Source organism: Pristis pectinata, chromosome 15 (assembly GCF_009764475.1).
Source record: "Pristis pectinata isolate sPriPec2 chromosome 15, sPriPec2.1.pri, whole genome shotgun sequence".
Classification (NCBI taxonomy): domain Eukaryota; kingdom Metazoa; phylum Chordata; class Chondrichthyes; order Rhinopristiformes; family Pristidae; genus Pristis; species Pristis pectinata.
Window position 1 is genome coordinate 6412529 of NC_067419.1, and position 17603 is coordinate 6430131.

Sequence of the window (17603 nt, forward strand, 5' to 3'; positions counted from 1 at the left end):
GAATAGGCAATGGTTTGTACAGATTATCATTTTCTAAAAAGGATTAAGTGTAAAATGGACTTCTAGAAACTGTGTATCACCTGCTGCACATTGATACCTTGTTGAACCAGACCCTGCCGATCAGTTAGAGGATGACAATCTCACTATTAATCACTAAGCTTCAAACCCTGGGCCTCTGAACCTCCCTCGGCAACTGGATCCTCAGCTTCCCTATTGGGAGACCATAGTCAATGCAGATCGGTAACAACATCTCCTCCTCGCTGACAATCAACACAGGCACACCTCAAGGATGTGTGCTTAGCCCACTGCTCTACTCTCTCTACACTCGTGACTATGTGGCTAGGCACAGCTCAAATGTGATCTATAAATTCGCAGATGACACCACTGTTGTTGGCAGAATCTCAGATGGTGATGAGGAGGCATACAGGAGTGAGATAGATTGGCTGGTTGAGTGGTGTTGCAACAACAACCTCGCACTCAACATCAGCAAGACCAAGGAACTGACTGTGGACTTCAGGAAGGGGAAGTTGGGAGAACACACACCAGTCATTGAGGGGTCAGCGGTGGAAAGGGTGAGCAGCTTCAAGTTCCTGGGCGTCAACATCTCGGAGGATCTATCCTGGGCCCAACACATTGATGCAATCAGGAAGAGGGCATGCCAGCAGCTCTACTTCATTAGGATTTTGAGGAGATTTGCTATGTCACCAAAAACTCCTAAATATTTCTACAGATGTACACTGGAGGGCATTCTGGCTGGTTACATCACCTCCTGGTATGGAGGCTCCAATACACAGGATCGCAAGAAGCTGCAAAGGGTTGTAGACTCAGCCAGCTCCATCACGGACACAACCCTCCCCACCATCAAGGACATCTTCAAGAGGCGGTGCCTTAAGAAGGTGGCATCCATCATTAAGGACCCTCACCATCCGGGACATGCCCTCTTCATGTTACTACCATCAGGTAGGAGGTACGGGAGCCTGAAGATGCACACTCAATGACTCAGAAACAGCTTCTTCCCCTCCACCAACAGATTTTTGAACAGTCCATGAACTCATGAATACCACCTCGCTATTCCTATCTTTTTTGTATTATTTGTTTATTTTGTAATTTATCATAGTTTTATATCTTTGCACTGTCCTGCTGCCGCAAAACAACAAATTTCACTTTATACAAGTCAGTGATAATAAATCTGATTCTGATTAATCCAAGACGTTTTGCTGTTAGCTCTGGTTAACCTTCAATTATAGGAATTGCAACCACACCAAAGTAACCCACAGACACAACACATTCTCCATAACTTGTCTTAGAACATAGAACACTACAGCACAGTACAGGCCCTTCGGCCCACAATGTTGTGCCGACATTTTATCCTGCTCTAAGATCTATCTAACCCTTTCCTCCCACATAGCTCCCCATTTCTCTATCATTCATGTGTCTAAGAGTCTCTTAAATGTCCCTAATGTATCTGCCTCCACAACCTCTGCCGGCAGTGTGTTCCATGCACCCACCACTCTCTGTGTAAAAAAAAAACTTACCCCCTTATATCTTCCTCCAATCACCTTAAAATTATGCCCCCTCGTGTTAGCCATTGTCGCCCTGGGAAAAAGTCTCTGACTGTCCACTCGATCTATGCCTCTTATCATCTTGTACACCTCTATCAAGCCACCTCTCATCCTCTGTCTCTCCAAAGAGAAAAGCCCCAGCTCACTCAACCTATCCTCATAAGACATGCTCTCCAATCCAGGCAGCATCCTGGTAAATCACTCTTTTCAATTTCTTTGCAGTTTGAACACAAACCAAGTGGCAGTGGCCCAGCGGGCAGAGCCGCTGCCTCACAGCACCAGAGACCTGGGTTCGACCCTGACCTCCGGTGCTGTCTGTGCAGAGTCCGCACGATCTGCCTGTGACGGCGTGCGGGCTTCCCCGCATGCTCCGGTTTCCTCCCACATCCCATCGACGGGATTGATGGGTTAATTGACCGCTGTGAGTTGCTCCTGGTGCGCAGGTGAGTGGGAGATGGGGGTGGGGGGGGGCAGTTGATGGGAATGTGGGGCAAATGGGATGACCCTGTGAGCCGGCATAGTCCCGATGGGCCGAAATGGTCTCCTGCTACGTCGTAAGGTGATTTGGTAAAACCTAGAGCAACACACAAAATGCTGGGGGAACTCAGCAGGTCGGGCAGCGTCTATGGAGGGAAATGGTGCAAGAAAATCGAGTCTGCTTCAACGGCGCATGATCATCTCCGGCAGCCGGCAGCCGGCAGCCGGCAGCCGGCAGCCCAGCCCCGGACTACAAGTCCCAGCGGCCGCTCTGCGCAGCCAGGAAGCGGGAGCGACCGGTGCGCTCGGCAGGTGCGGGCAAAGTTGTCTGCGGTCGGGAAGGTGAGCGGGCCGCGGCTCCTCCGGACCAAATGGTGCCAAGTAAGTCCCTCTGACGTCTACACGATCCGTGGGAGGGTCCCCCGTCCCCTCCCTATCCGCCTGGGAGAGGGTCCCACAGCTGGCGTCCTGCCCGGGCTGTGGACACCTGTACCTCTCCCCACCCCCACTCATTCATTGACCTTAAGCATCGGTTGGGAGCCACTGGCAGCTCCTGCTCTCCGGGTCCCTCTCGTGTTCCTCACTTGCTTTATCCACGTCTGCTGTAATTCCCACTTCACCGGTTTGTGGATTACTCCCATCCTCGCTGCAGGAGAACAGGCTCCTGGAGGCTGGGATGAAATGCGGGGGGTTTACAGGGGCCCGGGTGAGTCATTGTTTCATTTGCTTGCCTTTTTACTCCGTGTCAAACTCAAAACAAAGATCTGTGATATAAATGGAACGGTTTGGAGGAAATAAGTGGAGAGCCGAGGGAGCCATCACATTCCCAGCGGGTCCTGACAATGTAAACAACCTGCTGTAGGTCCTTAAAACAGTACGCTGCTCTGGAGTGAGGTGTGAGTTCTGCAGTGAACTGAAAGAGAAAGTTGAAGCCTTTGCAGTGCAGAAGCCAGTGTTTCCTAGAAATGTTATCTATTTATTCACCGTGATCATATCGGCACACAGCCTGGGTTGTCAGTACATCGGCGGATTGCAGGGAAAGTCGTGCTGAAACGCCATCAAGGAATAAAATGGTCAGTGGGAACTGAGGAGAAAGTACTCCACTGGCTGGAGTTGTAACCTGAGCAAAGGAAAGTGCTGTGATTGTTGGACGATGCTTGTGGGAGTTTTAGAACAATGTGGTAAATCAGACCATCTTCAGCTACTTCATCAATGACCTTTCCTCCATTACAAGGTCAAAACTGGGAATGTTTGCAAATGATTGAATAGTGTTCGGTTTCAGTTGCTACTTAAGGTATGAAGTATGACTGAAAACAGAACTAGGGAACGTTAAGGCATAAATGACACCCTAATGTCAATGCGACGTGATTAAAACTGACCACTGCTGAGACAGAGTGTCAGACCACCCACTCTAGACATTCAACAGTGTTGCCGTCACCGAATCTTCCACCATTAACGTCTGGGGATCATTGGTGACCAAACATTTGACAGAAAAACTTGACGTTAAGGGATGGGGGCCCTATTGGCTTCCCGGTGAATCAGAATCGGGTTTATTATCGCTGACTTAGATGTCATGAAAGTTGTTGTTTAGCGGCAGCAGTAGAGAACACAACATTACTATAAATTACAACATAAATAAATAGTTTAAAAAAAACAATAACAAAGTAGTGTTCATGGACCATTCAAAAATCTGATGGCAGAGGGGAAGAAGCTGTTCCTGAATCATTGAGTGTGGGTCTTCAGGCTCCTGTACCTCCTCCCTGATGGTGGTAACGAGAAGAAGGTATGTCCCGGATGGTGAGGCTCCATAGTGATGGATGCCGCCTTCTTGAGGTGATGCATGTTGGAGAGGTCCTTGATGGCAGGAAGGGTTGTGCCCATGATGGAGCTGGCTGAGTCTACAACCCTCTGCAGCCTCTTGTGATACTGTGCATTGGAGCCTCCATACCAAGCAATGATGCAACCAGTCAGAATGCTCTCCACTGTACACCTAATGAAGTAGAGCCACTGGTGTGCTTTCTTCGTGATTGCATCAATGTGTTGGGCCCAGGACAGATCCTCTAAGACATTGACACTCAGGAACTTGAAGCTGCTCACCCTTTCCACCGCTGACCCCTCAATGAGGACTGGTGTGTGTTTTCTAGACTTCCCCTTCCTTGGTCTTGCTGACATTGAGTGGGAGGTTGTTGTTGTGACACCACTCAACCAGCCGATCTACCTCACTCCTGTACGCCTCCACATCGCCATCTGAGATTCTGCCAACAACAGTAGCGTCATCGGCTGAGACGAGTTAACTCGGCAGAAAGCTCTAGGCTTGTGTTCCACATTGTAACATTTGGGAGAAGCAAGTGGATTGATTTCACCATTCTTGCTAAGTGGGGAAAATTAATCACCGGAGCACCCATGTCAAAGGCTGGTAGTCTGTGACAACTGACTCGTACCTGACTCTCCAAAGTCTTTCCAGCATCTGTAGAGTCCAGGTTAGGAATGCCTGGGTAAACCAGTCTGCTTAAACTTTTAACTTTGTTTATACGGCACCGTAACTGGCCCTTCTGGCCCAACGAGCTCACGCTGCCCAATTACACCCATGTTAACCTACTAACCCGTACGTCTTTGGAATGTGGGAGGAAACTGGAGCACCCGGAGGAAACCCACGCAGACACGGGGAGAACGTACAAACTCCTTATGGACAGCAGCTGGGATTGAACTCGGGGCCATTTGGGGATGGGTCATCAATGTTTATCACCTCCCATGAATGAATAGATTTTAAATTGTCATCAGTAGCTGGTTTCAATGGGCAGGCACGGTAGTGTAGCGGTTAGTGTTACGCTATAACAGCACCAGCGACCAGGGTTCAATTCCCACCACTGTTTGTAAGGAGTTTGTACGTTCTCCCCATGTGTCTGCGTGGGTTTCCTCCAGGTGCTCCAGTTTCCTCTGGGTGCTCCGGTTTCCTCCCACATTCCAAAGATGTACGGGTTAGGAAGTTGTGGGCATGCGATTTTGGCACCGGAAGTGTGGCGACACTTGCGGGATGCCCCCAGAACACTCTATGCAAAAGATGCATTTCACTGTGTGTTTCGATGTACGTGTGGCTGATAAATATACCTCAATCTCATCTTCTATTGCTACTTGGATACAATAACATTGTTTTATTACAGTATGAATGCAGGAGGGACTGGCGCAGATGAAGCGTTTGACTATCTCTTTAAAATCGTGCTCATCGGTGATTCCAATATCGGCAAGACCTGTGTGGTACATCGTTTCAAATCTGGAGTCTTCCTTGAGAAACAGCAGAATACCATTGGAGTGGACTTCATCGTTAAAACAATGGACATTGAAGGCAAGAAAGTGAAGGTGGGCAACTTGCTTGCATTTTTTTTTTTCACTCGCATCCTGACTGTCTCTCGTTCCCCGAATTTTAATCCTCACCAAATGTAATCCTCTCCTTCACTTCCATCCAGGCACTAGCACTGGAACAGGAAGGACTCTTGACTTATTTTAACAAGGTTAGGACCAGGGATCCATCAGATAGTAAATATGATAGAGAGCATGGGATGCCCAGGTGGAAATGGTGTTAATAATAGTTCTTAAAGCAACAAAGTTAATGCAGTGAAACAATGACTTAAGTAACACAGGTAAAGGAAACACTAAAAGATGTGAGGTAATTAAACCAGAAGGGAGAAGTAAGAAAAATATTAGAGAAGGTTATTAGGATGTGTGGTAAACTGTCGGGACTGAGAGCATTCATATCCCTGGTGTAAAAATTCATAGGAACAGTCTGGGAAAAGTTGAGAGTAGTAATCTTAATGACTCTCAGGTAAGGCTGACTTTGGTGAACTGTCCACAGTAAACTGAACAAATGTTTAAAGGATGAATTGACAAGAAAAACCCTGAGAAGCTTAAAGTTGTGCAAAATCAATTTCACCCTTAACAGGCGTGACAGTAAAAGGATCACTGAAAAGGTGAGAGACAACATTGGAGTAAAAGGAAAGTGTACAAAATGCAAAGACAAGTACAGATACTAATGGCTGGGTGGGATACAAGGAACAAAATCCGATTAAACGAGTAGTAAGGATTACGGAAAAACACTTGCAACAGATAGCAGATGGAATATGATCGTTTTTCAGAAATATATTGGGAAAAGGATCAAGGCATTGTGGACCTCCTAAACTGATACTTGTGATACTGTAAGGAAGGGTGGGTATTAATATTCTGGGTCATTATCTTGAGTGAGAAGATAAACATGCCAAAGAAGTGAAATATTACGTCAGTGATAGGGACACATCAGAATGAAATAAAGATAACAGAATTGAACAAAATAATGTCATTAAAATGCGGCAAAGCTCGTTTCCATGTCAGGGTTTAAAGGAAATGGGTAAAGATATCGCAGATGCCCAAAGTACAATTTCCCTAAGGTCCCTTGATATAACTACTATTCCGTTTAGGCTGGAGAATTATGTATGTCACTCTGTTGTTTAAACAAGTGAGCAAAGAAACTTGTGAATTACAGAACAGTTGGCCCAGCATCTGTTGTTGGGAAAATACTTGAGTCTATAACAAATTTAGAGGAACTGAATACCTCGGATTTTCAGCTGATTAGCTGTGGGAAATGTGGATCTGTAATGGATGGGTCTTGGCTGACAAGCCTGAGGAGGTCATTAAAGTTGTGGAGACGGAGGTTATTTATATATATGGACTTTCATGAGGCAGTTTATGAAGTGCTACATAACTGACTTGGGAAAAGCAGAATTTAAGGCAAATTATTGACCTGGCTAATAAATTATCTCTGTGGCAGCAAATAGAGTAGAGATAACAGGCAGGGTCTCCTTTTAGCAGGGTGTGACTTGTGTTGTTTTGCAAGGATCTGCATTGCAGGATCAACTATTCACTGTATTGGATTGGGAAATAGATTGCCAGTCATTTATCACCGCTGAGTCTCAATCCTGGACCTCCCTGCCCAACAGCACTGTGGGACAACCTTCACCTGCCACAGGACATCTCTGCAGGAGTTCCTCAGGGCAGTGTCCTAGGGCCAACCATCTTCAGCTGCTTCATCAATTGTAAGGTCAGAAATGGGGATGTTCGCTGATGATCACGCAATGCTCAGCACCATTCGTGACTCCTCGGATATTGAAGCAGTCCACATCCAAGTGCAGCAAGACCTGGACAACATCCAGGCCTGTGTTGACAGGTGGCACGAATGTTACTCGCCACCTAAGTGCCAGGCAATGACGATATCCAACAAGAGAAAGTCCAACTAGCACCCACAGACATTACCATCACTGAAACCCCCACTGTCAATATTCTGGGGGGTTACCATTGGCCAGAAACTGAACTGGAGTAGCCCCATACACAATGTGGCTACGAGAACAGGTGGGAGGCTAGGAATCCTGTGTCGAGTAGCTCACCTCCTAACTCCCCAAAGCCTGTCCACCATCTATAAGGCTCAAGTCAGGGGTGCGATGGAATATCTCCACTTGCCTGGACGAGTGCAGCTTCAACAACACTCAAGAAGCTCGACACAATACTGGACATAGCAGCCCATATGATGGGCAGCCCATCCACAGCCATTCACTCACTCCACCACCGACACACAGTAGCAGCAGTTTGTACCATCTACAGGATGCACTGCAGCAACTCACTTAGACAGCACCTTCCAAACCCACCACCTCTACCAGCTAGAAGGACAAGGGCAGCAAAAGCATGGAGAACATCACCACCTGGAAGTTGTTCTCCAAGCCACACACTGTCCTGACTTGGAAATAAATCACCGTTCCTTCACTGTCGCTGGGTCAAAGTCCTGGAACTCCCTCCCTGACAGCATTGTGGGTGTACCCACACCTCAAGGACTGCAACGGTTCAAGAAGGCAGCTCACCACCACCTCCCCAAGGGCAACTAGGAATGGGCAGTTAAGTGCTGGCTCGGCCTGCAAACCCCAATACAGCTGCTCAAGACGGTGGCTCACCACACCTTCTCAAGGTCAGTTAGGAATTGAGAATAAATGCTGGTCTGACAAACAATGCCCAGATCCTAAAACAAATAATAAAAAAAATCTCCTGGAGTTCAGATGAAATTGTGAGCTAAGTCTCATTGAAACATATACAACTCTGAGGAAGCTTGACACGACAGATGCTGTGAGGATGTTTCTCATTATGAGGGAGTGCAGAACCAGGGGGCATGGTCTTAGGATGAAGGGTTGTTCATAATGAATCTTTGGAAGGCTGTGGCTGCGGGCTGTTTAAGATCGTTGGGTTATGGGGATCAAGTAGGAAAGTGAGACGATCAGATCAGCTACGAATGTACAATGACAGAGAAGAGTCAAGAGCCTGTATGACCCACTACTGCTCCAATTTCTCATATTTCTATTAAATATTTAATGTTTTTAACGTTATGTTTTATTGTTAATGATGCTCAGGTATTTTTGAATATTTGTGAATGTCAGATGCTTACAGCCACTCCAGCTTTTAAGGGCAATTTAACCTTGGGCATGGCCTCACTGGCTGTCGAAGTATTTCTGTGGGGTTTTCAGTTAGCGAATCCTTGTGTTGCTCGGGGTCTTGTTGATCAGGTCGAGCTAGACCTTTGGGAAAAGTTGCACCAGGGAAGTCCTCGAGGGAAGAGCAGGTTTAACAGGAAGCCGAGCGGAGAAGAACTTCTTGCCCATTAGTAGGTTAAGTGAATGGATTTCAACACAGGCAGAAATGAGGTTCTCTGATTTGGACCTGAAGAAGAATGAATAGAGTGTATTCTTAAACAATCAAAAGAAACAGTAATAGCAGAGGTTCAAAGATTCTTCGCGGGCCCGTGAAAATGGACGATTAAAATGTCACGCAGGTGCCGAAGATAATCATGAAGGTTAACAGGATGCTGGTGACCAGCCTTGGTGGGAGTGCAGGTTAGATTTATCAGAATGATGCCTGGACACTGACAGCTATGTTGTGAGATTGTGCAAACCTGGGTTGTATTCTCTGGAATTTAGACAGTCGGGGGATGATCTGATTGAAGTTTTTCATGATGGTAAAGGCAAGCAAAGGGAGAGAAACAATGACTATGATCTGAAATTTTGAGCCTAGGCTTTTAGGGGTGAAACTAAGGAATGCATTTCAGTGCAAAGAGTGCTTAAAATTTTGGAACTTTCTTCCATAAATGGTCATTTTAAATCTGAGATTGGTGACTAAAGGCGCTAAGTAATATGGAGGATATGGTCAAAGATGAGCCTTGATTTCATTGAATGTGGAATGCACTCAAGCACTAAATGGCCTTTTCCTGTTCTTATAGGATGTAGATCAGCTGAAAAGTTGGATAGAACATTGGCAGATGGATTTAATTCTAACATGTATGAGGCAATGCATTTTGGAGAGTCAAATAGGGGTAGGACGTATGGAGTAAATGACAGGGCGCTAAGGAACGTTGATGACCAGAGAGACCTTGGGATTCAAGCCCATTGTTCCCTGAAACGTGGCAACACAGGTAGATAGGGTGGCGAGGAAGGCAAATGGCGTACTTGCCTTCATAGGTCAGGGCACGGGATACAAGAGTTGGGACATCATGTTGCAACTTTACTAAACGCTGGTTAGGCTGCACTTGGAGTATTGTGTGCAGTTCTGGTCACCGCACTATAGGAAGGATGTGATTGGCACTGGAGAGAGTGGGAGGAGATTCAGCAGCACACTGCCTGGATTGGAGGACTTTAGTTATATAGAAAGATTGGACAGGCTGGGTTTGTTTTTCCTGAGAATGAAGAGGATTGAGGCGTGAACTTTCTTCCTTTTTCAATCTTTTTATTAGTTTTCAAATTAATACAGATTGATATATAGCATCAATGTTTATACATGTAATACCAAGAGATCAGGAGAACAATCATAGCATATACAATCATAAAGAACAATAAAATATAAAAAAAATCTGTAGATCCAACGATCTCTTAGTAAATGAATATAATATAAAAGAAAGGAAAGAAAAAGATTTATTATATAAATTTTAAAAAAAACAAATCAATAAAAAAAATTATAAACAATATAAACTAAACAAAAAAAACTTTTCAGAAGAAAAACAAACAACAAAAAAAAGAGGAAAAAAAAACTGGGCTAAAATTTCTTAGTAGAAACAGAGCAATATTATGTCGTCAAGTCCGTTCCTCCAAGTTGGAAAGTTACTGAAAGGGGATCTACATCATGTGAAAATATTGAATAAATGGACTCCAATTATCTTCAAATTTAAGCGAAGGATCAACAGTACCACTCCTAATTTTTTCCAAGTTTAAACATGATATAGTTTGAGAAAACCATTGAAAAGTAGTAGGGGGTATTGGATCCTTCCATTTAAGCAAAATGGATCGCTTGGCCATTAATGTAACAAAAGCAATCATATGGTTAGCGGAAGGAGATAAATGGCCAGATTCTATCCTTGGTAATCCAAAAATTGTAGTGATAGGGTGAGGTTGTAAATCAATCTTCAATACGTTTGAAATAATGTTAAAAATGTCTTTCCAATATTTTTCCAGAAGAGGACAGGACCAAAACATATGTGTCAAAGAAGCCACATTCGATTTACATCTATCACATATAGGATTTATATGGTTATAGAAACGAGCTATCTTATCTTTGGACATATGGGTCCTGTGGACTACCTTAAACTGTATCAACGAGTGTCTGGCACACATTGAAGATGTATTAACTAAATGAAGAATTTTCTTCCAAGTCTCTATAGGTATAGACGTCTGGATTTCACTTTCCCATTCGTTCTTAATTTTGTCTACTGATTCTAGACGTATTTTCATAATTAAATCATAAATTATCGCTATCAAGCCCTTCTGATAAGGATTAAGACCTAAAATTTTTTCCGTAGTTTCAATTTTGTAAGGTGTCGGAAAAGAGGGTATAGTAGTTTTAAAAAAATTTCTAATCTGCAAATATCGACAAAAGTGTGATCTGGGCAAATTATATTTATTAGACAATTGTTCAAAAGATGAAAAACAGTTATCACTAAATAGATCCCGAAAACATACGATTCCCTTCCTTTTCCATATGGAAAAAGCGGAGTCAGCTCTGGATGGATGGAAGAAATAATTAGATTGAATGGGACTTGACAAATTAAATTTATTCAATCCAAAAAATTTACAAAATTGAAACCATATTCGTATTGTATGTTTAACAATTGGGTTAGTCGTATGTTTACTTAACTTGTTAAGTGCAAAAGGGAGTGAAGCACCTAAGGCGTGACCTGATAGAAGTTTATAAGATTATGAGAGGCATAGGTAGGGTAGATAGAGTCTTCTTTCCCATGGTAAAGTTATCAAAAACCAGAGGGGAAAGGTTTAAGGTGTAAGGAAAGGGTTTTAAAAGTGGGTCTGAGAGAGAGAGTTTTTTTTACACACGGAGTGGCTGATACTGGAATGTGCTGCCAGAGGAGATGGTGGAATCAGATACACTCACTACGTTTAAAAGGTACTTAGACACAAGTAGTGAAGGCAGAGAAGGATCCGGTCCTAAAATGGGCAAATGGGATTACTGTAGGTGGGCAATAAGGTTGGCAGGGACGTGGTGGGCCGAAGGGCCTGTTTATGTGCCGTACAACTGTATGACTCTGTATTCCTGTGCTGACTCTATGTTCCATTCTGCTTGATGCTCATTCCCTACCCTCCTCACAGCCTGCAACTTACTCCTGGGTCACTGTAATTCTGTAAAAGCTACCACATGACTCCCTAATTCACTCCCACATGTGTTATTTTACATATTTGCTGCTCTCCTCAAAACTACTTCTTGATGAACTTTCAGTCTCACTTATGGGTTATGATGGTCTCTCCTCAATCCACCTGAAATTATCTCAACCTGCAATTCAATCCCAGCTCTCTGTTATTTTGTGTTCAGATCCGTAAGTCAAATGGTGGAGTTTAGTCTCCTGTTGTGTTGAGCTTGGTAGTCTCTGCATGCAGGGTCTCATGTGGCTGTGGTATATGTGCAGCCAGCAACTTGTTAACATGGTGCATTCATCTTGTGAAGGTGCAGGTGTGGGACACCGCAGGGCAAGAGCGGTTCCGGACCATCACGCAGAGCTACTATCGGAGTGCTCATGGAGCCATGATCGCCTATGACATCACCAAGCAGTCCTCCTTTAACTCAGTGCCGCACTGGGTCAATGAGATCCAGCGATATGGAGCAGCAAATGTTGTCCAGTTATTGATCGGTATGTTTCAGGATAGCTGTTGTTCTGTAAGTGAAGCAGAGATTGAGAATTACTTGCCTAGACACACACACACACACACACACACACACACACACACACACACACACTTGCCAGCAAGAATTGGTAATCAAGCAGAGATCAGTGATCAGATATAGATAGGGAATCTGGTTCAACACTTGTTGTTGATTAGTGAGGCCTGGGATCACTGGCAGGCACAGGTTGGTCAGCGATAAGCCACGGTCTCACTGAATTCGGTACAGACCTGAGGGGCTCATTGGTCAATTTCTCAATCATGAGTCAAGCCTCAGCAATCTGCAGTGCAAGTAAAGCCTCCCCATTCCCAACTCGTACTTGATTAAAACTTGTGAAACTTTTTCTTTCGGGCTTTGATCAAAGGTCACCCAAAACATTAACTTGGTTCTGCTCTCCATGGAAGTGCTGAGTTTTCCCAGCATCTGCTTTCAGAAACTAGCTGGTTCAATTCTATAGGGACATGGGAACGTAAATCTTTGAAGGCAGCAAGACCAGTTGAGGACGTTACTTTTAAACAGCACGTGGCTTTTATAAATAGGGACAAGAGCACAAAAGTGATGACGTTATTCTAAACCTTCTCAATTCATTGTTGGGTCCCATCTGATCATTGGGGCAGTTTTAGCCATGTGTTGTAAGAAAAGTTTTGGGGAGATTTCAGAGGCGATTTACCAGAGTGGTAACTCGGTTGACCAACCAGTTATGTGGACAGGCTGTAGAAGCAGCCTTTGGAACAGATCGTGTTGAGGGAGGTTTGCAAGAAATTCCAATTGTGAAATGTTTTTGTGAGTTCGAAAGAAGCTCTTGCCAGAGCTAGAAAGATTATAACCAGGGGATTAAATTTAAGGTAATTAGCAAAAGGATAATTGGGAAGAGGAATTTGTGTAGTGACCTTGATGCCCTGCCTGGATTGGAGGACTTTAGTTATGGGGAGCGATTGGTAGGCTGGGCTTGTTTTTCCTGGACTGAAGGAGGCTGAGTGGGTGACCTGATGTATATTAATGTAGAAGATTTAACATATAACAGATCATATTTATTCATATGGAAATCACTAGCAAGAAGAGCATTTATTCTCATCCCTAATTCCCCTTGAAGGTGGTCTCAAAATGTCCTCCAGTGACAAACTCCAGGATCTTAACTCTGTAATTATCAAATAGTTACAATGTATTTCCAAGTAGGGAAGGGTTTGGCTTGGAGGGGCATGTACAGGTGATGTGTCATTCAGTGCCAAATGTGGCAACATTGCAGAGCTTTGATCTGATCCATAAATGGGAAGAATCATCTTCCTCCCCTTAACGTGCTGCTAACCCCCTATCCATGCCCAAGCCCTGACGTAGTTTTATCAGACAGGCTGACATTTTCAGCTAAGCCTTGTGTTGCTCCTGGCATATTCTTTGATACCCCTTGACGTACCAGCAAGGTTAGGTAGAGTATGCAGTATGCCAGCCTTTGAGGATATAAATTCTGATGGAATAAGTTCTGCTGTTAGTAGAATATTTACAGCACAAGAGGTCATTTGGACCGTCATCTTTGTGCCAGTCAGAAGATCTACCTAACCCACTTCCACTTCAGCTGTAGATCTGTGGTCCTACAGAACCTAGCTCTTCAACCGCATATCCAGGTAACTTTAAATGTGATGAGTGTTTCTACCTCTATCGCCCTGTGCAGGGGCTGAGATCTAGACCCTCACCACCCTCTCAATGAAAAGGTTTTCTCTCATTTCCCATCTAATCTTCTACTAACTACTTAAAATGTATGCCCCTTAGTTTCTGACTCTCTGCTACGGGAATTTCGCCTCCATTGTAAAATTGCTGATGTCTCTTGTGAGGGCCTAGTTTTGAGCTGCTGAATATATTCTGCACCCGCTGTACTTGCCACCCAGAAGTGATACACCTCAAGATGGAGAGTGCCTTTGGTGCAAAGAGAGGAATATTGTCATAGGGACAGTACAGTGGTCACTCATTCTAATACTTAAATACATTTTTTAGAGAGAAGGTCAAGTTGCTCTTTTCCTTGCATTGTGCATCTCTATTCATCTGCTTCAGGCCCAATCTGGCAGCTCAGTCCTTCGCAGGTGGCTGGGATGGTGAAGTAATAAAGATATGAGTATTTCAATCTCTGACCCAGAGTCTTTTCTATGTGTCTCACTTGGGTGGGGGCTCTCAAGTGATGCTGGTAATGGAGAAGAACCGATTCTTCAGGCCGATCAAAACTTGGTATTCATCCTAGGTTCCAAATTCCCAGCCGCAGTTCATGTGCCAGCTGGTTATAGTAACCTAAAAGCCTTTCAGTCAGATACAGAGTCCACTTGAGGGCTGGAATGCCTCACCAGTTAAAGAGATTGATCACCTTCCCTTAACGAGATGAATTTTTATCATATTGTCTCAAAATTACAATTCCTAATATTAGCTTTTAATTTCAGATTTATTAGATTAACTGAATTTAAACTTGCAGTGGTGGGATTTGAACTCCTGTCTCTGGATTAATAATCCAGGTGATTTAACCTGATGCCGCATGTGCAAGGGCCCAGAGTTGATGAAGGAGGTTTACGGGGTAAATTCCTTGCCACTGCACAATGCTGTACTACACCTGGTTGTCATGGGTGAGGGATGGGTCTGGGACATTGCTGAAACCCGAGTCATGATCCAGAGCACAATGCCTGAAAGAGCGGTTAAACAGGTTTTCTAAAACTCAGAAACTCCTTTTCAGCACAATGGGAGAAGAACTGGGTGGGTGGTAGTAATTGGATAAATCAGGGACTGGCACATGGGATGTGTGGCTGATCGCTCTAATTCTGTAACATCTTCTCCACACCATCCCCCCCACCCCCAACAGGAAACAAAGCTGATCTGGGGGAGAAGCGCGAGGTTCCATTCGAGGAGGCCTGCAATGTGGCTGAAAAGTTTGGCCTGTTGGCTGTGCTGGAGACGTCGGCCAAAGAGGCGCAGAATGTTGATGAAGCTTTTCTGCTGTTGACTCGAGAGCTGCTGGCGAGGAATGGGCTACACTTGTCCAGCGAAAGCAGCCGGAGTACACTCCACCTGGATTCTCGGCCCGTCAGTACGAGTGCACCCACTGAGAAAAGTTCCTGCTCCTGTTGAGCATCGTTATCTGCAGTTAGCTGAGTTTGAACCATCCTGTAATATAGTTGGAGCCCACAAGTCAACTCCTGCAACGTAATAGCCTTGAGTGATGTCCTTGTTCTCCTGGAGCAGTTTGCAGGGGACTTCACCAAACATTATTGAGATGTGAACTAGACTGGAGCTGTGCAGTCCTTGTGAAATCTGGTGTTTGTTCCCTCTCTTGAAGACAGTGCTTCTGATTAAAATGTTTGTCATCAGTGCCCAAGGTTTGCTGTTAATCACCCTGTAGAGGTGGAACTTTAGCTACAGCTGCCCACGTGCCTTTCATACAGATGTCCTTTTAGAGTGAAATGTATTCCACAAAACAAGATTGCTGCTGTGGGGTGGAATGTTCAAGTAAAGCCAGAGTGGCCCACCTGTAGGGTCTCAGATGTTTTCTTGGGCAAGTCTTGGCTCATCTGGTACCATTTCTGCCTTTGAGTCAAAAGGTTGTGGACTCAAGGACCACTCTGGAGACTTCAGCTCCCAATTCACTGCACTGCTGGAGATATATCCTTTGGATGAAAACTTAAATTATGTTCTCAGCTGAATATTTGTTGGAATAGAGCAGGGGAGTACTTGTGCGCTGCCTGATGCTTATTCCTCAAACAGAAACAGAGGGAGCCTTCTGCAGTCACTTCTGTACTACCTGTCAATGAAACATTCCTTCAGTACTGCACAGATTATGTTCAGATCTCCAGAGTGGGGCCTGAATCCACAATCTTGAACTGAGGTGAGATGTAACTATTCTTCTCCTTAGGCAGTCCCTCGGGGTTGAGGATGACTCGCTTCCCCTCCAGCTCTGTGTGTTGTGAGGTGACGTGCAGAATCCACAGACTTGCCTGAAGACAGGGTAGTTTGGATCATTGTGTGAACCTCCTGCTGTTTACACCTGGCCTCCTGCTCCTGGAGGGACTTGGAAATACTCCTTGCCTTTCCGATGCTTGAGCAGTCCTGGGACAGGGATTCCCATGAGTTCCACCCCCCCCCCCCACCCCCCCAACGTCCACATCCTGCAACCAGAAGGTCAGTTCCAGCAGGCGTTTTCTATTCTCCTTTTCAAATCCTCTTTATAAAACACAGACTAGAATGGTCCATGGTATCCCCAAGTGTGGTTCACCCTATGCTACATATCTGCCTTTGAATTCTTTTCTTCCAGAAACGAATCTAGAAACTGTTTGGATTTCTGACAGATTTATTAACTTGCAAGGCTACTTTTCATTATTTGTATTTCATTTGTATTTCATTCCCCTCAACTCCCTCCAGTCCTTCAACTAATGAACTTAAATTGGTGCCTTTGGACTTGGCAGAAGTTGACACCCAGTCTAGATCTTCAATATGTTTACGCTATTTAATCTCTCCTCCTTTTCTTTTAATCCAAATAAAACAATGCTAGTGTGGTGACCAGAATTGTACATTGTAGCTATGACCTAAATACAGTTCATACAATTCTAATATTCTTTGCTTAGGCCAATTACAGGCAGAGGCATATGGAATTTTTGTCTACCTATCCTGTTAACTTCATGGGTTTACGGACATGCACTCCAAGTTCCCTATAGTTCAATATGCACAACAGCCAAAATAAGATGGAAAGCAATAGTTCATAGTAATGGAACAATATATAATAGGGATATATAATATCCTTGTGGCGACTCACCGTCTAGTCGGGCGAACCGGCTTGTCAGTCGGGTCGCGCGGTGTCGGAGCGACGAGGCCCAAGATGGCGGCGGGCCTCGTCTTTCCGAGCGACGGGGAGAACCCGCGCGCGGGAAAGTCCTGATGACGTAGGACTTACATCATTGCCGGTTTTTTGGGCAGGAGTTTTCTCCCTTAAAGGGCCCGCGCAAGGCGGGAAAATAAACCAGTTCTGTTTGGCAATCCTCCGAGTGAGTCTTGTTTTATTCCACGGTAGCAACCGCTACATTGGTGACCCTGACGGTCCAAACGGCTTTTGGACCCGTGAAATGGACGACAGCGCAGCAGCCAACGCAGTGGCCCTCAAGCTGCCCACCTTTTGGACACTTCGGCCCAGTGTCTGGTTTGACCAGACCGAAGCGCAATTCCACCTTCGGCAGATCACCTCCGACTCCACGAAGTACCACCATGTGGTTAGCTCTCTGGACCAGGAGACAGCCGCCCAGGTTGGAGACTTCATCCAGTCGCCTCCGGAGGAAGATAAGTACCCGGCTTTCAAAGACCTTTTGATCCGGACCTTCGGCCTCT

General features: G+C 45.0%; 1 protein-coding gene across 3 annotated transcripts; it reads left to right on the top strand.

Annotated features, from left to right (window-relative positions):
* The first annotated feature begins 2284 nt into the window (after window positions 1-2284).
* LOC127578249 (ras-related protein Rab-19-like) lies at window positions 2285-17250 on the top strand. 3 transcript variants are annotated; one of them, XM_052030028.1, is made up of 4 exons: window positions 2285-2420; window positions 5201-5396; window positions 12045-12228; window positions 15094-17250. In XM_052030028.1, the coding sequence occupies exons 2-4, from the start codon at window positions 5202-5204 to the stop codon at window positions 15357-15359; spliced, it is 645 nt and encodes a 214-aa protein (XP_051885988.1). In that variant the 5' UTR covers window positions 2285-2420; window position 5201; the 3' UTR covers window positions 15360-17250. The 3 variants fall into 3 exon arrangements, with proteins under 3 accessions (XP_051885988.1, XP_051885990.1, XP_051885989.1); XM_052030030.1 differs by having other exon boundaries at window positions 12051-12228; XM_052030029.1 differs by lacking the exon at window positions 2285-2420 and adding an exon at window positions 2626-2745.
* Window positions 17251-17603: the final 353 nt, after the last annotated feature.